The following is a 25,949-nucleotide window of genomic DNA, read 5'->3' as shown; positions in this document are numbered from 1 at the left end:
GCCCATTGGTTCTCCTCTTTTACATGAAAGGGTTTTCAGAGGTTAATAGAAGACCCTCTATTAAACCTATACACAAATAGACTTTCTATATCACCATTATAGGCCTTCTTTACAAAAAACGACCTCTACAGGTCTTCTAAAAGTCTAATGTACATCCACCTAACCCATCCATTGGTTTTGATCATTATTTTGAAAACAATTTATGAAATATCCAATTTAATTTACAATGAAATTAAATACAAATGAAATAAATTAAAAAATGTAATATACAGCCCCTTGAACTAAATTTTTGGCAGTCAAAAAACCCCCCTTCCAACTACACATTTCTGGCTTTATGAAATTTATTTAAATAATTTTCCAATTTTTTTTGTTGCTTGACGTAAAACAAATGTTTATTATTTTTTGGGGTGCCGGCAAAAACGACATACATATATGTAAAAACAAACAAGTGCATATATGTAAGTAACACAGAAGCCAATAATGTCTGGTGGTTGAGTGTGGCGAGTGTGTGTCTTGTTGCTGCTAATTGAAGAAACATTTAAGAAAAAAAAATTCCGACAAGTAAAATGGTAAATTAAAATTTCCAGATCAACTAATTGTGTTGTGTTCGGTTAGCCAAGACACTTGAAATTGACCAGCACCGACAAATGATTTACCCCACCGCCACCACTACATCATAAAATCTTATTTTTTTCTTGCAGTTTCGCTTTCGTTTTCGAAAAACAGACATTTTTCTGAAATGTTTTCATTTCTTCATGACATTGTTAAATGCGTATCCGTTTATATATCCATTTTACCTATTGAGTGAGTGAGGTATACGTGCCAATCGACATCAATCCTATTAACTGAAACAACCCCCTCCAAAATGCTACACATGTATTTATATACAAACAGTCGTTGTATATATATTTATATATTGAAAATTTATGTTTGGCTGTCCGTCAAATTTTCGAAGAAGAAAAAAATAGAATAAAATTTGTCAACTTGTGATTTGAGATTTTTTGTCAGAGTGAAACGTGTGCAACACTTTCACACACTTTTTTGCCTCCAATTTTTTCTGTCCAGTAACCGGGGGAGAAAAATTTGGTTTTCAAATATTACACTGTGATACAGCCAAACTGTATAAGAATGAACAAATTGGATACAAATTTGACATTTCGATAAAAATTCAATATGGGTCTGAATGTTTTCTGCGTAGTAGTATTCTGCTCTCCAAGGACTAGGAATAATATAAATAATTATGGCGGATATGTCAAAACATGGGCCAATATTACATTTTTTTCTGTGAAAGCGATTTTTTACTCTGAAAGCACGAATGCCTTCTTAGCGTTTGAAAAATGAGGCTGAACCATCAAAATGCGTAAAATAAGACGGGAGTGGACTATATGGGACAATGCCAAAATATGGACTCACACGAATTTTTTATACCTACTAATAGCCCGGACTGTAAAATTACAGCCACTTCGATTAGAAAGTGTGCTTTTATAGTTTAAATCGAGCGGGAACTTTATATGGGGTTATGAAAAACAGAGATATATGTTCGAATTTCTATGCGAATCCGGAGGTATATCAATACACGAAAAAACCGGTATACTAAATTATAATCACTTATTTTGGAAGAGTCATCAAAATACACCAAAATGGGACGTAAATGCCGCTAAAATCTTCAAAAATACCGAAAATGTGACTACCGACTATGGTGCCGATATACCAAAACCTGGACCGATATATTCCATTTGAAAATTCCCTTAATTTATTTTAAATATTGCGAGCACCATCGTGATTTCAGTACCCGGACTAGGATACGTAGAAGAGAACAAAATTCGACCTTTTGAATTTGGCTTCAAAAGTTGATTTTTAGAGGTTTCGATTTTTGCCTTTGACTGAAAAGTCGACTTTTCGATCTTTCGATTTTGTCAAACCTGTTCAAAATCGATTTTCAACTTTTACTGATTAATGCACAATCGACTAAGAATTTGATTTTTTATATAAATTGTTATCGACTGATAAAATAAAGTTCTGGAATGAGTTTTTTAGTAATTTGGGCCTTATTTTAATAAACCAGTATTTATGATGCAAAAATCGTAAGTTGATCAATACAATTAACAATTACATAGGAATATTTATAACTTGATTGCCGTGGTTGCCCTATCAGTAGTATACGTATAAAAAGTTGCAAATTTCTAATTATATTGAAAATATATGTAGCCTAGTGTTATTGTAGAAAATTATAGATTTTTTGAATATATGCTACTTCGGAGGGTGTCCATATGATCATCCATAAGCATTAAAACGTGTCGACTTTTATGTTCATTGTTTTTGTTGTTGTCGATGTTTCAAAATGAAATATTTAGAATTTATTGCTGAATTGTATTTTTAACAAAACAAAAAAATATATAAAAAAACAACCCTAGATAAACAAATAACACCGGCCAAGTAAAAGTTGACTAATTTCAAAAAAATAGCCGAAAATCAAACATATAAAAACCAAGGCATTGCCAAAAGAAATTATGTTACTTAAATATTATATAGTATAATATTATTTTTAAAAAATAATAAAAAACAATACATAAATATTATGCAGCAAAACATACTAATTAAAATGTTTTTCTCTTTTGTTTTATTGCATTTTCCAGCTGACGTCATTGAAAATCGCATTTAAAGCATCTTAGCGGTTTCTTTTTATTTAACAGCCACAAAAAGGTAAGCAAAAACAAAATTTCCTTAATTTTATAAACAAAAATAATTAATATATTTTTTCATTTTATTTTCTTTCAGAAAACTGGCGTTCAGCTTTTGTATTTTGTTATTTATTTTATTTTTCTATTAAAATTAATTATTGTAATTTATAGATTTTGACTTTTGTCAAGGTCTATACAATGTTTGTTTTATTATTATTTAACTAGTCATTAGTATTAACATTTATATATTTTCATATAAATATTTTTTATGAAAAACAATCGAAAGAACATCTTCAACAATCGGAAACCAGGATTTGTAATTTTTCAACATTTCATCGTTACAAGTGTCCATGTGAAAATGTCATCATCCTCACCGGGAAATGAACAAAATTTAACGAAAAAAATGGTATCTGTGTAAAAAATTAACATCAATTTTGTCTTTCCAACACGTCGCGATGAAATGAAATAAAATTACATGTAAAAACAAATTTGAAATTGTATTTTATTTATGAATAGTGAAATGAAGAGATATATAAATCGTTCAGTGCACACTTCGATTAACTCTACTATTTGAAAAAAATATTAAATTTGAGTGTCGAAGGTCTCAGTATAGTCATAAAATTTATATTCATAATGTATCTCCTGAATAACCAAAATGCATTACATCACTTTCTCAAATTTTCAATTTATAGAGTTAATCCATGTGCGCACTGAGCGGCTCACATGATATGCCTTCTGGCATAGGCAACACAAGATGTTGACTTTTCCCTTGGAAAGTGTAATATTATTAAGTATAAACGTACTCTGTACTGTTTGACGTACGACCATGTGTTGTGTTATTTACAGTGACGAATCAGGAACAATGCGTAGGAGCGCGAAAAAACCAGTCGATCGTGTGGTTCTTCAAAGATGAGCATATCCATCGAAAATTGTTCATAGAAGAAGTACTTCGATTCAATTGACCGACTGATTTCTCGAGAAAACTGGTCATGTGGCGACTGTTCCGATTGAGCAACGTAGGACGGCCAATTCTATGTTGAAAATCTCAATTTGTTTGCCTGATTTTTTAAGGAAAGTTCCAAAAACGAATAAGATAATCTAGTTCATTTTTGGCCGACCAAAACATGGCATCAATGGTTCATCGGTCATACATCATTGACTTCGCTTTGAAGCGGTTAAAAGAAATTGGAGGTGTCTCAGTCGGAGTAGAACAGAAGTAAAAGTGTATAAATCACACTGGATAATGCTTGATTTACCTGTTTGTCCATAGTCCAAAATGTCTCGATCCTTTGGTACCTTGGCCGACGTTATAAGCGATTTTGAATCTATTTTTAATTGGGCGTCATATTGGTATGGTTTTGGATATACAAACCTATTTAAATAAACTACGACGTCTTTATATACCCAAAAATAATGTACTTACGTAGCTGGCTCTAGACAGAACATTTATTCCATAAGCCGAACTTAAAGAAGATTTCCAGGCTCGTTGGTTGTTTGCGCATCTTTTCCAATTTGAAATACCATGTTCCGAAGTGTTGTCTTCCACTTGATATTTCTATAGAAATCTTGGCCTTCCCCTTCACTTTTATATGCCTCTAAATTACAATCAGAACGCATCGAGAGGATCTATATTAATTATAACATTGAATTTTAACATTTTATACCGCCAGTCTCGCCAAAAAAAGGTCTAAATGTTGTAATATGTAAATAAACTTATGCGAGCGTCGCATCCCGAGCTTACCCGCTCTTTTTGGAATATTTCCACGAAAGTGTTAACATTTTAAAAACTTTTAAATCTCAAAAAGTCGCTGGTTTGAGCCAATGTATAAAAATCACTTTGTCATGGGGGTTTTCGAATTACAGCGAAGATTGAGGTTTACTACTGAGATTGAGGTTTACTATTCAGAATTGGGCGTCCTAGTAAGACACGGGTCGTTTCGGATCATAGTAGAAGCGAACTATTATCTCGATGTCATCGGCGTAGGTGAGTAACATGTGCTGTATGGCGAACATTTGTGTTCATCATTGCCTCTCGTATTACCTTTTCCAGCAGGGTGTTACAAAAGTCACACGACCAACTGTCACCTTATCTGAATCCTCATTCGGTATTGAAGGATCCGAGAGGTTCTTTCCGACTTGAACTGCTGACCTTGTGTCAGTTAAATTTATCCTTCATAGCTGCATTAATTTTGCAAAAACGCCGAATGCAGACATGGCTTTATACACCTCTTAACGCATAGGGCTTTCGAATGAGGCATTATAGTCGTCGAATAGGTGGAATGTGTCGATGTGTTTTTCGTGGGTCTTTTCCACAATTTGGTGCAGTGTGAAAATCTGGTGAATGCTGGATTTTCCAGTGGTATGGTCCAATAATGTCATTGACCATTGGCTTCTGTCGCTCCCACATCACGCTGGATAGCACTTTATATGCGATGGAAAGGAGACTTATACCTCTATAGTTGGCATATATCGTCTTGTCTCCTTTTGTATACACGGACACAGGATTCTGAGGTTCGAATCATTGGGCATGCATTTCTCTAGCCAAATTGTACTAGTCAGCTGGCAAATTGTGCTAGTCAGCTGGTGCATGCTTCTGACCAGCATTGGATCATCAGTCATTATTAGTTCGGTTGGTAACCCAACGGCAAATTCTCCTTTATCATTCTTCCGCCGATTGATTGCTATTCTGACCTCATCTTGGCTAGGTGATATACACTCAATACCGTCATCTCTTTTTGGTTATTGGTTATCTTCTTCACCGCCACTATTTAATACCAGAAGCTTTTCAAAATGCTCCTTCCAGATCCTCATCTCTACAGGAGAATGTGGCTGCACCAAAGTTTTCGGGTTGGCGTTTTACTCGTTGGTAAGTTTTCCGATTTGCTCCGCTCAAGTTTTTTTGTTCTTTCTTCTTTTTCTGAAAATACGTTTCTCCGTTTTATGTACCCAAGCATAAGGTAGGCTTTACATTAAAATCTTCGGCTTAAATGAACTAATAACATGATTTTATTTTTCAATTATGATTTTGGATAAAGTCCATTCGTAAAAAATAACCTTATTTATAGGTTACTAATAAATGTGGTTCATTAACGTTCCAGATGATCTGCTTCATATTATATCTGAACTCATATCCCTCTCCAATAAACATTTTTGGCAAATTAATTACATACATTTATAAATACTTTACTGCTACAATTACAATCAAGTATTTGCTGCAAGGTTGCTGAACAACCTTTGATTTATGATGACGTTTAACAACCATAACAATGGAGCAAAAAAGCAACAACAAAAATTAATTGTGACAATAGCTACCAAAAACAAAAATAACCTCATTTACCACTATTTTGTTAACAGAGGGCTTAAGGCGAATAAGTGAAACTATTTTTACAAAAAACTCACTAAAGATACAAACAAAAACCATTACCAGATACACGAAGAAATCGCAATGCCGGCTTAGACATCATACACGACTTCAATGATATAACAACATGTTTGTATTTAAGGTTATGTTGTTTTTACCAAAAAAAAAAACTAGAATTGTTTTTGTGGAAAACTTTTTGAACAACGAAATTTTGGAATTTGTAAATACACAAGCCGTACGTACGTACATTCAAGGGCATTTGCCAGAAAACATTGACAAGCTACAACAACTCTAGACAAAGAACCATTAGATGCTAAGTTCTGTTAGGTACATAATTCTGGTTGGTTGATTTCATCGGCATTAGCTTAAAATGTTGTCTTTAATTGTAATTAGTTTTTAAATGACTGAATGTCAACTCCAAACAAAAATAATGTTTTTTCTTTCATGTATGTACGTACGTGTGTATGAAACAACAGTGATACTTACATTATTTTTGATTGTTGTTGGTAAAGGAAATCTCCATGTAATACCACAATGGCAACAACAACAACAGCATTGTCGATGTGAATGCAATCAAGCGTCAATTGATGCCAATTGTTTCCTACGGCTTTAGAGTCTCTGCATCGACCGATCACCACATGGAAGTTTAACGGTCAACGACTTTATTGTTGTTGGATTATTTTTACAGATATTTATTTATTATTTTTTTCTACATTAAAACTGGTTACATACGAAATCGAAAGTTTAACAGAAATTATGCAATAGCCAGGTTGAATGTTTTTTTGTGCGGCTTGTGGCCGACAAGCTACAACAACCGACAGGTTTGAAATGATAAAAAATGCAATGATGAAACTGGTCTTGCATTTAGGCAAATGTAAGTTAATGCAACATGTCTTGTAAAGAGGAAACAGAAGAAATATTAAACGATGTTACAAAATATGTTCGAATTAAAACATATTGATTTTGAAACGTACATTTAAGATATTCTGAAAAATGTATAAAGACAAATATTGCTCAACTGTTAGCATTTCACTCTGTAGATCACTTTTGGCCAGTTAAATTTGTTACACTATTAAACAAAATCTTAATTTAATCGAAAAAGGATCACTTTTGGCCCTTTGTTATAATTTTCCATGTGTTCCAAATTTAGTTCAAAATTTGCCGAAATTAAAGGGTATATTAACATGATGATATTTAAAAAACAGAATATTATATTAAAACCTGAAATTTCTAAAATGAAACTAACATGGCAGTACCTTCAATATACAGAATACGAGGTAAATTTCGTATTAAAGCCCGATGATATGGTGGAAGGCTTTATAAAAATAAACTACAAAATCAGAACATATCATATCTTTGTTATAGAGGTACCACCGAAATTCCATGGATGTTCCAAATTTAGTTCAAACTTTGCCGAAATTAAAGGGTATATTTATATTAACTTGATGATATTTAAAGTGGTGCAACTATAAAATTGAGAAATACTATAAAAAACAGAATATTATAATAAAACCTGAAATTTGTAAAATGAAACTAACATCGCAGGACCTTCAATATACAGAATACGAGGTAAATTTCGTATTAAAGCCCGAAATGTATAATGAAGACCTGTTCGGTTTAAATATGTGAAACTATCGAAATATGTGTGCTATACCATTAACAATTTTTGTGGAGTCTGACAAATATTTCAAGGAAGGCTTTATAAAAATATACATCAGATTTTAGTATTTTTATATTAATGAAATAACGATTTTAGCAATCCCTTTTACCCAGCCTTCATCCAGTTCGAAGATAGAACCCATCGATCCGCTCTTTCTGAAACCATTTCCACAAAGAGTCAGCATTCTTAAAAGTTGGAAATCTCATATAACGATTATTTAGAATTGAATAGGTCTATAAACCGCTGATTTGAGCCGATTTTCTCTTGTTCGTCTTCTCTTGTTCGTCTTTCGAATTTCTCCCAATTCCTACTCAGACTTTTCCACTTGATCTTTCCACCGAATCCACTTGATCTTTCCACTGAATTCGCGGCCTTCCGTTGGCTCGCTTTGTGCTGAGGCATCCTCATCTCTCTTTACAACATGGCCTAGCCAACGTAGTCGCTGCAGCTCAATACGTCTGACGATGTTTATGTCCGAGTGTAGATGGTACAACTACTGGTTAATTTGTCGGCGATATTCACCGGCAACCCAGATTGGACGATAGATCATACGGAAAATTTGTCTTCCGTACACTCCAAGAGCATCAGATCCATATAACGGCACGGTTAGTATAAGCGTATTGTAGAGTGTGAGTTTGGTCTGGCGGGAGGTGGCCTTGTTTTTGATTTACTTACTCAGACCCTAGTAGAATCTGTTGGCCAATACTATTCTTCTCTGTATTTCATAGCTTATGTTATTAGTTTTATTTATGGCGACTACCCCGAATTTGTAGTATTTAAGTTCCACAGTTGGTCCGAGTCTACTGGACGTCTTGCGCGTTGATATCATAAGCTTGGTCTTTTCGCCATTTACTGTCAGATCTACTTTAGGCGGACTCCTTCTCAATTCCTTTAAAGGTGACCGCTCACAATTTTCGACCCATTAGGTCGATGTCATCGGTGTAGGCGAGTAACATATGGTGTTTGGTGCACAGAATGCCATTTCTGTTCACATTTGCATATCGTATGACCTTTTCCAGCAGCAGAAGGTCACACGACAAACTGTCACCTTGTCTGAATCCTCGTTCGGTATTGAAGGGCTCCGACAGGTCCTTTCCGACTTTAACTGCTGACCTTGTGCCAGTTAAAGTTATCCTGCATAGCCGTATTAAACACCTCTGAGGGGGTGTCGAATACGTCTTTGTAGTCGGCGAAAAGGCAGGGATTTTCGAGTGTGGGCAACTAACCCGACCCCTCATCCCAGTTTTATAGTTCTTATAGGTGAACTTGAGGCACATGTCAGCTCACTATTTCAACGGGTGATGAAATAGCTACCCCTGGTGACACTGTGTGGAGGTCAGTGTCCACAATTGAGATGAAAGAGGGACCAATATAAGCCTGGGCTTCGCCATGTTAAATCAGATCCGTTGCTTGGTATTTATCATCCCCTGTGAAATATGAACGAAAATGTTAATGAAATAATTCCACTTAGTTGATTGTTCAAATCACTGAAAACAACATAACCATGGCCGTAAGTCAAAAAGTACTGGACTATGCTAGATGGACAGCAACAATTTCAAATTATTTTTAATAATAAAAACATTAATTTGGAAAACAAAATATTTATTTTTTTAAATATATATACATTAAATTATACAAATATAAAAGTCGAACTTAACTAAGTAAAAACAAACAACTTATTTTTTCCTAAGATACTTTGGAATGCATTTAATTAGATGGCCTTCTCTTTGCGTACTGAATCCAGATATTCTTGTCGTAACTTTTTGCACATGTTGCCACCAATGCGGGTTCGCACTCTCTCGGGTGATAGTTTCATAATGAAATACTAAAACAAAATAAAACAGATATATATTTGAGATTAAAAAGAAAACAGAGTTTTTGCTAAATAATGAGGAGAGATAATTTTATCATTCCTCTTTTTCTCAAATTAAGTAATTTTATTAAAATTTCCCTCTCGATTTCACCTGTCACCAGATTTTTTTTATTAAGTAATGTTCCATAATTATTTTTCAAAACCTCTTCTTACCTGCAAACCATGAGACCAATAACCCGTTGTCTCCTTAGTTTTTCCCAAAGTAAATACAGTTGAACGGGCATAAGATGCAGCACTGGGTACCATTATACTGCCCTGCATTACTGTCTCGGAATATTGATTCATTTTGGTGACGACAAATAATGGTGTTACACACTGCACCTCAATATTGTGTTCAGCCAATTCTTGTTCAATGGCCAAGGTAAAGGTTCGCACAAAACGTTTTGTGGCAGCATAAACGGCCATATAAGGTAGAGGTTGCAGCTCACTGCCCGATGAAATATTCACAATAATACCTTTGCCCTGTTTCTTCATATAGGGAATTATCATACGGGTCATCATGGTCACGGAACCAATGTTAATGTTGATAATATCCCATAATACATCCTCGGGTACATTTTCCACGGCATCGGGATAATCGTACATTTTACCAACATTGTTAACTGAAAATCAAATGTAACCATAGGATAATGTAGTTTGAACGAGATATATTAGTTTGTCATTCTCTCTTACCCAATATTCCCACAGGTATACCAGCCAATTCATTTTCAATGTGGCTGTAAACCTCTTTGCCCTTGGAAAAGTCGGCTGCAATCCATTTCGTTTTAACTTTATATTCGGATTCTGTAACCAAAAAATAAAAATAACATAAAAACAAAATTAAACATGAGAATTATCAGTCAAGCGCTAAAATCCGCCAAATGTTGATTTTTTTTAAAGCAGATAAATAGTATTTGTGCCCCTCTGCCGTCTCCATGCACTTACCAATTTGATTACACACTTCCACCAATTTGGCTTTGGTACGTGAAATGAGCACCACATTAAGACCTTGTTTGGCTAACTCTTTAGCGTATTCCTTGCCAATGCCATCGGTGGCTCCCGTAATAACTGAAATAAAGCAACAAATAAAGAGGCTTTAGTTACATACATGGTGAAGTGAACATAAAAGACTGGCAATAATCGTTATGGTAAAATAGCATAACCAGCACTGTCGAAGAAAAAGCGAAAACGAAAATGAAGTAATTAACATTTAAGTGTTAATTAGCGAATGCAAATGCCTAATGCTAAGAAGAAAGTGACGAAATTAATGCTGTTGGTTTTTACAAGCAACAGCAACATTCATAAAAAACGCAACACTAAAACAGTAGCGGAATTGAATAGGAAGCATGACCAACATCTAAGGAAGGCAAATATGGGTTGGGGAACAAACATCGATGCGTCATACCGGCCTCACAGTGTCTTAGTATATAATCAGCTCATAGAGCGGACCTCTTAGGAGGTTTTGCGATGGAACATCCATCACCCAGATCATTTGTTTGGTATCAGATGACCCATATTGAACCAGTAAGAAAAGTTCACTTTGAGTACGTACAAGAGATACTATATATACAATATACTGTAGATAGAACAGACATAGCATCTTTGGAGGAACATTGAAATCGAATCGAGCGAAATTAAATGTGTGATCTACATAGATATTTTAACCATTAAAAAACAATACACATGCCATTCTGATATCTATGAAAAATTGCATGTCAATCGGGCAGACTTGGATTCTTTAGTAAACCATTTGTATGACATCGAGTAAATATGTATGGGAGCTATATGTAAATCAGGACCTTATTGAGCAACCGTGGCATACGCCATTTAGAATCCTGCAGCACAGTGCGCTGTCCACTATTTTATCTCGGTAGTAGAAATCTTTATTGCATGAATTCAGACGAAAATGTGTAGGGGTTAAATCAGAGCCGATGTCAACAAAACTTCACAGACATCAAACATCAGTAAGCTGTGCAAAAGTTTTTTCTCAATCGGACAAATATTGGGAATTTCATGCGCCATTTACACAAAATCGAACGAAATTATATAGGGGAGTTATATCTAAATCTGAACCAATTTCAACAAAACTTCGCATACGTCTATCTGGACCTAACTCAGTACGCTGCGCAATATGTTGTCTCAATTGGACAAACCATGGGAGTTTGTTGCACCATTTACCTAAAATCGAACAAACTATATATGGGAGCTATATCTATATCTGATCCGATTTCAGTGAAACTTAACATACTATATCCTTGTATTAATTCTATACGTTATGCCAAATTTCGTCACATTCGGTCAAAAATTGGGAGTTTAGTGGACCCTTTACCTAAAATCTGACGAAGCTATATATTGGAGCAATATCTAAATCAGAACCGATTTCAACAAAACATTACAGATATTAAACTGGACCTAATTCAGTACGGTGTGCAAAATTTGGCCTCGATCGGATATAGTTGAGTTGTGCTAAATTTCATCCAATTCGGATCATAAATGCGACCTGTACTTTGCTCACAAAAATACATGGACGGACATGCATAAATTGACTCAGAAGGTTATTCTATGCATATTCTCAAAAGAATCATGTGTCTATTTCATTTCCCTTTGCCTGTTACAAACATATGCACAAATACATAATACCCTGTACCACAATGTGGTAAAGGGTATACAAATTGTTAATACCGATCCAGAATCAGATTTGTTTTTTTTTTTATTTTTGTAAACTAGCTCTTACACATACACCATTGCCTTCGACGTGAAACATCGCACTGTCATGGTTCACAGTTATTCTTCCTGGAACAACTTTCGTTAGAATTAATTCGTCTTTGACACCCACACTGTCGATGACTGTGGTCTGAGTAAGCAATTCAAAAACAAGGCTGCCTTTTTTTTAGAAATTTTCACACTCTACAAGACGGTGATCGTTTTTTGTGTTGGATCTAACAAGAAGAATCCTTTTGACGGCAAGTGTTTGTTCTTTACAACACAACATATGTTCGTACGATAGACTTTACTGAGACAAGATGAGACTAGCACATCGTGGAAATACCTTAAATTGACATATTTAGATGGATGCTAGCCATAGTAAATGTGCTGTCAGGAGATATCGAAATATCAAACACCAAACTCTCATGTTGGAAATTGGTCTGTAATTCTCAAAATACCAACAATTATAGGACACTCGTATATGATGTTTACATCGAAAATTGAACCAATATTGATCATTTATATCGCGATTTCAACAATGAAATTTTGTACTGATCCAGAAAACATATTTATATTTAAAGTGGTGCAGGGTAAAAATTGGAATTGAAAAGTTGACGGGACATGTCACATTTGGACTAGTTCGGTCAAATGTGAAGGTTCTCTGTTCTCTTCGATTTCAAAGCGTGGTGCATCTGGAATTCTTGCAACAAGGCCGTATGGTCAATAAGGAATACCACTTTTATAAATTGCGCAACATGATAAGGCATCCGCTCACACATCAATGTGTGAGGGGCCGGACATAACCCCAGATGACTTTTTCCCCTTACTAAAACTGAAGACACAGCTGAAAGGAAAGCGTGTTGCTACGATTGAGGAGATGAAAGAGAAATTAAAACTTTACGGTTATTTTTCAATCATAACTCGTATGCAGTATACGCATATGTTAAACAAGATCGATATTCGCCATAATAGATATATGTATGTGTATATATGAATTTATTTTCATTCACAGATGTCTATTGGAAAATTCTGCAAAATGTCCGGAATTTATATACTATGTATATGGAATGTAATAAAAAAATTATATTTTTGGATGCAACGAATAAACTGAAAAACGCAATTTGTTTATAAATTGAAAGGAATTGCTGTTTATAAACTATGAAATTTATAGCTGCTATCGAAAAATGATGTCTTGCAAGTTTTTATGTCTTGCACAACAAGATCAATGCCGGAGAAATGTATAAATATATAAATTGTAACAACATTATTATGATTGAGGTATTTGGCTGTTAATGGAAATTACAAAAAATTATTATATATACGATTTTTAGAATATAAAATATAAATATATATTATAAATTTTAGTTCAATTTTCACTAAAATTAAAAAATATAACTTTCTTACGTTAAGTTGCAAAATTCAAGTATTAAATAACCGCATTTTAGTTCAATGAACTTCTTGAATTTCGATATTTATAATGCATTGCAGTTCAATATTTTATCGAATCATTTTATTTTTTTCGCAGAACTAGTTAAATTGCTCTGAGTATTTCCTATTTGAGACACCATATAATTTATCAATCAAGTAATGAAAAATGTTTCCAACTATATGCTAGTGGGCGTTTGATATAATCAAATTGCCAATTGAATCCACTTTATGATGTTATTTTTAAGCGACTATTGTCAATGACCTTTTACCAACTAATGGAGATAATTGAAAAGTTAGCGAAAAATTCGACGCATAAAGAAGAAAATAATTTACGCGAGCTAATTTGTTCAATACTGTCAAATTGGATATTGGATAAGTTATACAGTTCCGATTTTATATTTTCTAATGACTTTTAAATTACATTTAGAATGTCTAGCATTTTATTCTATGATGCCAATTAATTTTCCATGGACTTGAACTTGACTTTGTTCAGGTCTCTCCTCAAATTGCGTGAAATAACAATCTCAAAACAAATTTAACGCACTTTATTCAAGCAGTCACACTAGAAACTACGGTGGCATACGGGTTCACAAAGTCGATGTAGTACCATAGAGTGTAAACAATGCAAGGTCGTCTGAAGCTTCATTATGACAAGACAGAAGCCAAGCTTACCAGCCATCGTGCCATACTAAACTATAAAAAAATCATAAACCGAAAATAGACATCAAAAGAAATTGGGTAAAAATATTACTTGGGATGAATGAAACACAGCAACACAAAAAGAAAAAAAAACAAAAAACTAACAATTAAACGCACGATTCATAAAAATTTATTTACAGTCTGATCTAAAGCTGTAACCGCATCAAAACTTAATCGAAGCATAAAAAGCCGGTTAGTTGTTCATCCATTGTGTTTAAGTTAATAAATGTTCAACTCTGGTACCATTAGTAGGGAGGAGAGTGACTAGTTGCGCCCTGTTACTAGTTATTTGTATTTATGTGGTACTAGCAGAATTTGATAAAAAAATAAATTAAAATGTTATAGAAAATAAAGGGCTAAATTGTCACATCGTGTGAGGATTGCATTTTTAACGAAGGTTGGGCCTGGTTTTTCAAAAATGTTGAACGGGCAATTGGCTTTAATGAATCGCCGCCTGTCCGTTCGCCAGTGGTTTTGAAGGCAACCTGGTGACAGATACGTGAAAGTGACATACAGCGTGTTAAGGATATGGAAGGATCAATTTGAAAGGCTTCTAATATGAAATAGTAACGGCGAAGAAGCTACCCCTGAATAAATTACAGATGGCGGTATAGATTGTATACCACATAACCAAGAAGAGGTCAGAATAGCAACTAATTGACTGAAAAACAAATAAAGCAGCAGCCAAATATTCAAAACCGAACTATTCAAGGCGCTAATCAAGAGCATGCACCAACTACAATTTGTCTAGAGGAATGCATGCCCAATGATTCGAGCTTCAGCATTCTGCGTCCCGTGTACATAAAGGGATGCAAGACGATATGATGTGGCTTCAGACCTGGCAAAATCTGATCTATAGTGGACCAGATTTTAATATTAGATTTTCAAATCCTGAAAAAACCAGGAGAAACACATCGACACATTCCACCTGCTCGTCGACTAAACATCCGCATTCGACAGCCCAATCCGCTTATTCTGCGTTCGGCATTCCTGCAAAATCAATACTGGTATGCGGGATAAATTTAACTGGCACAATGTGAGCAGTTAAAGTCGGAAAGGACATTTGGGACCATTTCAATACCGATCCGATATCATACGAGATGTGAAGGTGAACAGAAATGGCACTCTGAACACCAAACAACACATGTTACTCGCCTACGCCTATGACATAAAACGAATTGAGAAGGAGCCAGCCAAAGTGAAACTGGCAGTAAATGGCGAGAAGGTCCAAGCTGATGGTATCAACGTGCAAGACGTCCAGTAGAGTCGAACCAATTGTGGAACATGAAAACTACAGCTTCGAGGTAGTAAAGGATTTTATACACCTTAGTACCACCATAAACAAAACTAATAATATCAGCTTTGCAATCCAGAGAAGAATAGTGGGGGCTAACATAAGCTACTATGATCTGAGCAATTTAAAAATAAATCTACCTCTTGCTTGACCAAACACACACTCTCATGGATCTGAAGCATGGGTACTTGCGGAAGTAGATGAGGCAGCTCTTGGCGTGTTTGAGAGAAAATTTTCCGAATATAGCGGTCGAATGAACCATGAGATATACCATTTATTCTCGGAGATCGACATATTAAGACGTATCGAGCTGCAGCGACTACGTTGGCTTGATCATGTTGGGATAATGAACGAACAAGCCCCAGCTCAAAATGCAAATATGGTTCACACAGAAGGAGAAGTCCTCGAATTCGATGGAAAGATCAGGTTGAAGACAACATTTCGAAATTGGAAGAGCTGAGTACAAGACCTTTGCGTCTGGAAATGTTTGTTTAGTTCGCCTTATGGAACAAATGTTCTGCCTTAAGTCATCTGAGTAACTAAGAAAGTTAGTACTTCATTTTTGAGGGGATACTCTTGTGTTCATGGTTTAACAAACCCAGTATATATATTTTGATTACCTGCCTTTGGACCGACCGAACTTAAGAAGATTTTCAGGGACTAAAAAAATAATCAGTTTAGTTTTTAAATAAATATTTCAAATTTGAATTATAATATTGTATTTTTCAATGGCCAATAGATTATTATTCGGTGACATTTTAAGGACTAGTAAGCCATTAATTATGAACTTTTTTGTAAAGATTTTGAAGGACCAATGGACCGCTAAGGCACTTTTTAAAGATTAGAAAGTTTGGGTTATTTAATTATTTGTCAAAGATATTTTTCAGGGGCCAATACTCCATTGAACTATTTCTACCAGTTGATATATTTCCCATACAGGAAATCTGTGAGCTCTATCGTAAATTCAATATACACACGAACATAGCTAAATTAATGTAAGATTTTATTTTAATCCTTAATACGACTGAAATAGCAGTTGGGTACATTTTATATCTACTAGGAAACCGATATTCCAAATTTCTGTCAGTCCTGTGGAAACATAGGGTCACTTTTTGCAAAAATACTGTGTGTATTCCACAAGTATTGACATTACTTATGTGTACACCTTTATTATATAGAAAAGCTTTGACAAAAATTCCAATTCATTTGATGCATGGGAATTATGAAAAAAAAATATGAGAATTTAAATTTTTAATTCCTTATCTGCAAATACTACTCAGACATAGCTTTAGGTAATAAACGATATATAATTATATTCATTTGCGGTATTTTAAAAATATAAGCTTTTAGTTAGTTACAGTGAGTGCATGCTAGTTCCACGTTCCAACTGGCACTTTTTAGATTTAGTGTTCCTCACTTCGTCTTCTAAGACTTCTTTGGGTTTTTATAGATCTTAATGTAAATTAAAAAAATAATTTTTATTATAAATTTTACAACATTATCTCTACTTTCAAACGAGCTAAAATATGCCAAATTTAAATGTCAACTTTTCTTTTTTTTGCGAAAGTTCCATACCCCGAAAATAGTTCATGTTTCTTCCCATGCTTACAAATGAAGGTTTTTGGCTGATGTTTATTTATTTTTTTTCCTTTTGTTATTGCTACTAATTTGTAAATATTTATTTTGGCTAAATAAAAATCAACAACTTGCAACAACAACATCAGTACATTATTTGCAAAAACAAAAATGAAATAAACAAATAAATAACATTTTATGACACTTGAAATTTACACAGAAAGGCAAAAAAGATTGCAAAAGATCGCCAGAGCGAGCAGCAACAATAGTTAATCATTACGAAAAACGGGTAAGTGGCACAAATGTGCTATGTACATACATGACTAGACATAAAAATTGCAAATTTTATTATCGATAATTAACGAATAGATGATTACATTACGCAGTCCATAGAGGATTCAGCAATTATTTCGTGTTACTGTAGTCACAAGGAATTAATGGAGGAAACATGTAAATAAATGTTATAAAATATTTGAAGGACAGTTTGTAGAATTGTGAAATTTTTGATTGTTGACTATTTTTGAAGATTTTTTATTTGGTTACTTTTGATTTTTTATCCTATTGATTTTCATCCCTATCCGTTCAGAAGTGTTTAAAGTCATGTCTGCGTTTGGCATTGCTGGTACAAGATCAGCAGTTTAAGTTGGAAAGAACCTCTCGGAGCCCTTTAATACCGAACGAGGATTCAGACAAGTTCACACTTTGTCGTGGACCTTTTTAACATCCTGCTGGAAAAGGTTATACGAGAGGCAAATGTGAACAGAAATAACACTCTGTATTGATGTTTAATATATTTAAGATATTTGCTTTCATTTCTCATTTTGTTAAATCGAACACGAAATTTGCTAAAAATGATTTTCATTGGTAGAAGCGATCAAACTTTACAAAATATTTGACTAATGCACATTAACCATTGATACTTTTATATCAGTTTTTGTTTTGTTTTGCGCATTATGCAACATTTTAAAGAATTTTAAAATACACACAAATTTCCAAAATACCAATTTAAAGTAATTGTAATTCAATTGCCTTTAAAAGCCATTAATATTTATTCACCATTATATGGGGCCTTTGCTTTGCAAATTCAATAATATTGAATTAATTTTTCATTTTGTTTTTATTTTCACTTTCAACACATTCTCTCACCTGCCCATTTTCCGTATTTATCCACTAGAGTTGTCGGTAGCTGAGGTTGGAAATATGGCTGCAGTAATGATTTGATTATGGATACCACAGATATGAAATTATCGTAAATAAATACGGCAAGAGCATATATTCCGACAAAATAAATGAAGGCCGATAACAGGGACAACATGTTGAACGCGAATTTGGCGGAAAACTGATGGTAACCGAAATGTATTTTTTTTACTTGACGATTGCACCTTTTTTTATATTGAACACAACAATTTTGGGTATTGCAATAACAACAGAACACTGCTAAGGGTTATCTACAATTCACATAGAGGTCTTGATAAGAGCGATTTTTTATCAGCGTACGGTTAAATTATAGTTAAACCTTTGATTTACCAACACAATTATTCAGCTTTTTTGTATTTGATAAAAATTTACACTAAAAGCAACAACAATCACTTCCTTATCATTAACATTAAATAGTTTGCATTGTATCGTAATTTAAATTAATTCACTTTTTTTGATTTTTTTCATACAATTGCATTTATACAAACATTATTATTACACTTGGCTTGGGCTTATCAACCGTTCACGAGCCTCTTGAATTAAACACTAAATTTCAATTCGAATTGTTTGTTTGGTTTCCATGCTTCATCACTATCAGTTGGATTCGTTCAAACTGAGCCTAGCCTAGGCTAGGTTCGCTTGCTGCAAATGCGGCGGCGGCTCCGACAATGTGTATGAATGAAGCAAGGTTTGATTCGCCAGATCTGAATCATGGTTAATGCTATAAAACTGACAACCAAAGCAACCAACTAAAATTTGACTTCATACCTCTTTTGTCATGTGTATGATACGAACCTGTAGAGGAAACATAAGCTTAGCTTTGTCTAATCTCAATTCATGAGTTTAGTTGACGCTGTAATGTTTTTATGTGATGCAGCATATAATTGCCATCAAATGTTGTATCCAATAATGATTATTATGATTATAAGGAAAAATATCGTAATTTAAGTTCTAACTACTGAAAAAGTATTTTAAAATGTTTATTAATAAATGTTATGGTTTTTAAATAATGCTCTATGTCTGAGCTTTTCATTCATATACGAACAAAAGCTCCAACATTATTTTGCTTGGGTTGATGTCTACAATAAAGAAACTTTTTTTGGAAAGCATTTTTCGTTTCCATATTTTATTGTTTACTAGCTGACCCGACAAATACTTTCAAAGTGAAATCAAATAAAGAAAATATTCAACCAAGAATACCAAATCCGTACGGAATTTTTCTTTTTTCATTTTATCATGAATAAAAACTCCGCAAGGAAAATCATTCCCCAAAACTTGTGTTTCCTGTAGAACTCACATATAAAATTGACGGGAGCTGGCAAAAAACTAATTTCTTCGAAGTAATTTTGATTAAAACTTACAAAATCAACATTTTTAATAGATTTTGTAGCAAAATTTCTTAAAATAAAAATTTAAAATTAATTTTTGGTTGCAGCTCAATAATTTTTTGATCACGGATTTTTTTATTATATACAAATAAAATCGTATTTTAAATAATTATAAATTGTTTTGTTTACTTTTGTAATTGATTCCATTTCTTTTTAAAGAGACAGAACATTTGTTTCATAAGCCGAACTTAAGAAGATTTCCAGGCGCGTCGATCTTGTGTCCAGTTTTTCCAATTAGAAAGATCATGCATTGATATGTCATCCTACACTTGATCTTCCCATCGAATTCGTGGTTTTCCCCTTCTGCGCGAACCATCAGTTGCCTCGTTTTTATATGACTTTTGTGCATACTTATCCCTTCGAACAACATGGCCTAGCCACCGTAGTCGGTGCAGATCGATGCGACTGACTATCTCGATGTCCGTGTATAGATGGTTAGATCGTGATTCATTTCACACCTATATTCACCGTGAAAATCCCTCATCTGCTGGCGTAAGTGCCCATGCTTCTGATCCATAAACCAGCGTCTTGGACAGCGTGAGTTTGGTTTGACGAGGGGTGGCCTTGTTTCTAAATTGCTTACAAATAACATAGTAGCATCTGTTGGCCAGCACTATCCTTCTCCGAATTTCAAAACTGATGTCATTAGTTTTATTTATGGCGGTACCGAGATGTATAAAATATTTGACTACTTCGATGTTGTTTTCAAGTTCCACAGTTGGTCCGAGTCTACGGGACGTCTTGTGCGTTGATACCATCAGCTTGGTCTTCTCGCTATTTACTGCCACGCCTATTTTGCCAGACTCCTTCTCAATTTGTTTAAAGGTGGCTGTTAACGCTCACATTGTTCGACCCATTATGTCTATGTCATCGGCGAGTGACATGTGTTGGTTGGTGTACAGAGTACCATTTCTGTTCAACTTTAGCTTCTCGTTTGCCAGGATGTTGTAAAGATGAATCGAGAGGCTGTCACCTTGTCTGAACCCTCGTTCGGTATTGAAGGGATCCGAAAGGTTCTTTCCGCCTTTAACTGATGATATTGTGCCAGTTTAAGTTATCCTGCATAGCCTATTAATTTTGCGGGAATGCCGAACGCAGACATGACTCATGGCCTTTTCCATGATTTGGCGCAGAGTGAAAATCTAGTATATGGTGGAATTTCCAGGTCTGAAGCAGCATTGGTATGGTTCAATCATTTCATTGACCATTGGCTTCAGTCGTTATCACAGTACGCTGTAGAGCACTTTATATGCGATGGGAATGAGACTAATTCATCTATAGTTGGCACATATAGTGCACGGACTGGGCATGTATTCCTCTAGCTTGTACTAATCACCTGGTGCATACTCCTGACCAGCATCTCACCACCGGTCTTGAATAGTTCGGCTGGTAACCCATCTGCACCTGCTGTTTTATTATTATTCAGCCGATTGATTGCTTTTCTGACCTCATCTTGGCTAGGTGGTATACACTCTATACCGTCATTTTTCATTGGTTCTGGGGTATGTTCTTCGCCGCTACTATTTGATATCGTAAGTTTTTCAAAATTCTCCTTCCAGATCCTCAACACGCTGTATGTATTTGTCAACAGGTTTCCACCGTCATCTCTACAGGAGGATATGCCTGCACCAAAGCCTTTGGTTTGGTGTTTTACTCGTTGGGAAAATTTCCGAATTTAGTTCTAACTCCTGTACATTTCGATTTACTCCTGATCACGTTTTTCATGTTCTTCCTTCTTTTTCCTGATAATCCTCCTCGCTCTCCTTTTCTTCCGATAATTCTCTCTAGCATTACGCGTTCCTACTCTGTGCAGGGTTGCCCTATACGCTGCGTTTTTCACAGCAGTAGCATTACGACTCTCCTCCTCTCCATATATATTTTACTAAAGTTATTCATGATCGGAAGATTTGATTCTCGAGATTATTTTTATTAGAGGATAGAATTCCTTGCGGATATTCATGATCGGGCAGATTAAGTGGAAGGAACTAATAACGTCATTTAGTTCGTCCGAGTTCAACTTTTTATACCCTCCACCATTAGGTAGACATTTAATATACCTGTAATCGTTTGGGACTTTTTATATATGACGGGCTATGTCGTAAAAAGTGGGCCAATATGGGCCAACTCTATCGTGATTTCAACATATGACATAAAGCGAATTGTTAATACTATTTGACCCACATTTGGCGCACCTTAATGTTTGAACTAAATACCGACTACATAAAAAAATCATAATATTTGAAAATAGATCTTATTTTTTTTAACCGCTGCACCAATATTTTTATCGAACTTAACTTATTTACAGATATGGAAAGTAAAATTCCATATTTGGTGTTAGGATAAATCTTTACTACATATATCGTAGGCTAATGTTACATATCTCCCAGCAACATCGACTGATGCTTTATAACTAATTGTAATTTTTTTATTTTGAAGAACACAATAGCTAGATTTCGTAAAATATTACAATTGACCATACTGTTTTCTGATGCTAGCTTCATAGATATTTGTTGTGTCATCGGTAACGGCTTTTACCAGCATTTTAACCATTTCAATTCTAAGGAATGTTGGTAACCACTTCATAGTGGCTAACTATAAAATGAAAAAAAAAACATGACAATAAATTAATTAAGGCAAAAAGACATCTTCCTATCTCGTCATTAACTCACATGTACGGCATGCCAAATGTAACCAGTACTCTGGTCACATTTCCCTAGCGTGTTGACAGCCCACTTAGCATATACCTCAGCTGTGGGAACGAGCAGGTTTCCCTTTAAGCACCATGCTGAATAGCTATTGATTTTGGTTGCAACAGCACCAGGCGATAATAGTTGAATGGTTATACCGAATGATTGAACTTCATGTTGGAGAGCTGTTGTAAAACTTCGCAGATAAGCCTTTGTAGCACCATAAACGGCACCATATGGAGCCGGTTGTCCTTCTAACATCGATGATATGTTTACTACACAACCGGATATTCCTTGTTTCAGCCATAAATCAACAAAGTGGCGAGATAGTTGTGTGGCAGCACCAAGATTAACATAAATCACATCCCAAAGATGTTCGGCCGTGAAACTGGGAGTGATGCCAGGTGGATTGTGACCGATACCAACGTTGTTAACTGAAAGGTAGATGTAGAAAATATATGTTAAAAAAAATTTAGATGGGCTATTTTTTCATTTAATATTTTCGGAGACAATTATGACCAAAACGCTATGTAATACTCTACACACGTACCTCTAATGTTCAAATTTGATTAAAATACATTATTATTATGAAATAAAATATCGCGTTTCATAATTGTAGTAAAATGTTTAGATCGATCTAAGAGGCTTGAAAGTAAATCGAACGATATACTGATAGAAGACTGCTTGAATTTTTACAGAACTATTGATCTTGTAATCTATGATCTTATATGTGAAATACCTTCAGAAATATTTCCTGTGGAAGACACCTTTTGCGGTGAAAAGCAGTTTAAAAGTTCTGTATATATAAAATTTATAAACATTTTATAAATACCTCTTTTATATGTAAACTAATGTTTTATATTAAAAAAAAATATTTACTCCACCTTATGGCTGAGGGCATATCCTTCCGTAAATGGCTAGCGTTTTATTAAACTTACAATTTTTATAGTTTGAGGCGGCGGTACCCGATGGGCGTATATATAATTGGCGTATATAAAAATTAAGGTCTGCTATATTCTCTATATGTTTTTATCAAATAGTTGACCATCTGGGGTCGTTCCAGATGATGCTGTCCTTCAGACCCTTATGTCGGACTTGCTCTAAGTCAGGTGAAAATATTGCGATATGCAAACATTGGATCTGTGATCAGATTTTCACTCTGCGCCAAATCCAGCAAAAGACCCACAAAAAACACTCGACACATTTAAAATATTCGTCGACATTAAAGCTGCATTCGACAGCCCTATCCGTTCAGAATAGAGTTGTTCTATCTAGTTCAGTTAGCTGATCGCTCTTTTTAGTTCAGCTCTTTTGACTGAACTAGTTTGGTCTTCTAGTTCAAAGTTCAATCGTTCACAATTAAGCTCTTTTATTCAGCTGTCGTTTTACTTCGGTCGTTCTTTTAATAGTTCATGGCTCTCCAAATCGTTCAGTTGATAGTTTGTGTTCTTGGAAGATTGTGATGTGTGAATAAAAACAATTTTGTTTTATTTATGGTGAGAATATTATATAGAAAAATTTTAGAACAGTTTATGGGGGTCTATAAGGTGTGGATTTTTAAAGAAAAGTTTCAGAATAATTGAAAAATTTCTTGCGAACATAAAGGGCTTAAATGATAGGCAACATATTTTATATGTTTACTAAATGAAAGCGCTGTTAATATCACATGCAAAATAAAACTCTATCGGTGCTGCTTCCATTTAGAGAAAAATGGAACTAGGTCAGTAAAACGCTCAAATTTGAACTAAAAGAAACGATTATTCCAGTTCGTTCTTTTAACGAACTAAAAGGAACGACTTTGAAATACCTAGTTCAATCGTTTTTTTTAATGAATCGTTCATTTGAACTAGTTCGTTCGTGAACTGTACAACTCTAGTTCAGAAGTGTTTGGTGGCAATTTGTGTATGAGTTGCCAGAAGGAGTGGGCCAATGGGTCCCATATTCGAACTTTGGCAACAATTTACGAGTGCACAGTTTGTATTCAATCGGGCACCATCTACCTTCATATGAATTTTACAAATTTCCAAATTTAGAACCTTTGTGAGAGAGGTACTAGGAACAGTGGATCGATAAGCCCCATCTACAACATTATAACGGCTTGTTATTATTACGTTGTGCAAAGTTTAGCTCTAATCGGATACTCCCTTCGCATTGTATTTGACAATTTTGTGGGGAAGGCATCTGAAGAAGTGGACCGATATTTCCTATCCTCGAAGTTGGTTAAAGTTTGAAAGAAATATTTCTATATACAAAGTTTGGAGGAGATCGAAGGATGGCGGATGGACGGACATTTGTACGTCGACTCAAACTTGTCTGAAAATGTTTGGTCCCAAGGAAATTTGGAGTTTAAAACCAATATTTCGATGAGGCACATTTTTGTTTCATTTTGCTTGTTTATACCATCAGTAGCAATTATCTATAATCCTGAGTGTATAATTATATATATTTAGTTTTGTTGGTCTACCAACCGACTACAACGATCTTCATTTAATTATATAAAGTTATTGTAGCAACTATTAATTTATATTATTAAATTCAATTGAACAACTTACCCAGCAATCGTATTGGCTTCTTTGCCAGATCTTGAAATAATTTATCATATATTGCAGGTCCATGGGAAAAATCTGCCTTAATAGTGTAAACTTCTACACCAAATTCTTTTGCTGTAAAGCAAAGATTGAAATCAGTTTAGAAATTTATTTTTACTATATCCGAGCACATATTGCAATTTTCTTACCTATATCATCGGCAGTTTCTTTTAGTTTTTCTTCATTTCGGGCAACTAACACAATATTAAATCCCTTGTGGGCCAATTCCCGAGCATAAGCTTTGCCAATGCCATCCGTGGAACCTGTAATGGCTATAATAAGAATTTATTAAAAAACCTCTTAATGAGTTTTTAAAAAAAATTTATTATTACTTACCAGCCCATTTACCAAATTTCTCTGTAAGAGGAATTGCTTTCCCTTGAATTTCAAGCCATTGATAATACAACAGCTGTAACGGCGATTTCAAACATTCATAGAGATAATAAAGAAAAGTGATTACACCCAGCGATAAGAAAAATTGGGAAGAACAATACATTTTTTCTTATTTATGCTACGGCTGCAACTATCCCAGGTCAGTGTAAAAATATTACTAAACATTTATTTTTCTTCCGTTTGGGATTTGCTACTTTGCTATTCAATGAAAATGGTTGCTATAATAAGCAATTTATTTGCAAATTACACTACGATAGGGTGTTAATACGTGTATTGAATATTTTTTCGTATGATGATTTAATATGACTTCATACACAAATATAATAAATAATTAACAAAATATTATATATGAAATATTATGTACAGTATCAGACTATGTTAATTTACTACGATATGAAATATAAACAACAACTTCACTTCAAGAGTTATTCAATAAATGT

General features: G+C 34.5%; 2 protein-coding genes across 2 annotated transcripts; both read right to left on the bottom strand.

Annotated features, from left to right (window-relative positions):
• Nucleotides 1-9,413: 9,413 nt before the first annotated feature.
• On the bottom strand, nt 9,414-18,578 carry LOC133324331 (hydroxysteroid dehydrogenase-like protein 1). Its single transcript, XM_061533176.1, has 5 exons — nt 18,403-18,578; nt 10,500-10,622; nt 10,248-10,358; nt 9,729-10,177; nt 9,414-9,527 (listed from the first exon to the last, which is right to left on the bottom strand). The coding sequence occupies exons 1-5, from the start codon at nt 18,569-18,571 to the stop codon at nt 9,414-9,416; spliced, it is 966 nt and encodes a 321-aa protein (XP_061389160.1). The 5' UTR covers nt 18,572-18,578.
• A 3,726-nt stretch (nt 18,579-22,304) lies between these two features.
• On the bottom strand, nt 22,305-25,612 carry LOC133324330 (inactive hydroxysteroid dehydrogenase-like protein 1). Its single transcript, XM_061533175.1, has 5 exons — nt 25,453-25,612; nt 25,266-25,388; nt 25,081-25,191; nt 22,511-22,962; nt 22,305-22,433 (listed from the first exon to the last, which is right to left on the bottom strand). The coding sequence occupies exons 1-5, from the start codon at nt 25,610-25,612 to the stop codon at nt 22,305-22,307; spliced, it is 975 nt and encodes a 324-aa protein (XP_061389159.1).
• Nucleotides 25,613-25,949: the final 337 nt, after the last annotated feature.

Source organism: Musca vetustissima, unplaced genomic scaffold, assembly GCF_032173495.1.
Source record: "Musca vetustissima isolate MV318-11 ecotype Yass unplaced genomic scaffold, APGP_CSIRO_Mvet_v1 utg387, whole genome shotgun sequence".
NCBI classification, from domain to species: domain Eukaryota; kingdom Metazoa; phylum Arthropoda; class Insecta; order Diptera; family Muscidae; genus Musca; species Musca vetustissima.
This window is presented reverse-complemented; position numbering and strand designations above follow the sequence as displayed.

What these genes read in the sequence shown, in the direction of transcription:
- LOC133324331 (XM_061533176.1), bottom strand. Translation starts at nt 18,571, where the DNA reads ATGTTGTCCCTGTTATCGGCCTTCATTTATTTTGTCGGAATATATGCT. An exon ending in TATACCTGTGGGAATATTGG is followed by an intron (nt 10,178 to 10,247) that starts GTAAGAGAGAAT and finishes TTTGATTTTCAG; the next exon opens with TTAACAATGTTGGTAAAATG. An exon ending in ATTGGTCTCATGGTTTGCAG is followed by an intron (nt 9,528 to 9,728) that starts GTAAGAAGAGGT and finishes ATTTTGTTTTAG; the next exon opens with TATTTCATTATGAAACTATC.
- LOC133324330 (XM_061533175.1), bottom strand. Translation starts at nt 25,612, where the DNA reads ATGTATTGTTCTTCCCAATTTTTCTTATCGCTGGGTGTAATCACTTTT. An exon ending in GAAATTTGGTAAATGGGCTG is followed by an intron (nt 25,389 to 25,452) that starts GTAAGTAATAAT and finishes TTCTTATTATAG; the next exon opens with CCATTACAGGTTCCACGGAT. An exon ending in AGAAACTGCCGATGATATAG is followed by an intron (nt 25,192 to 25,265) that starts GTAAGAAAATTG and finishes TTTGCTTTACAG; the next exon opens with CAAAAGAATTTGGTGTAGAA.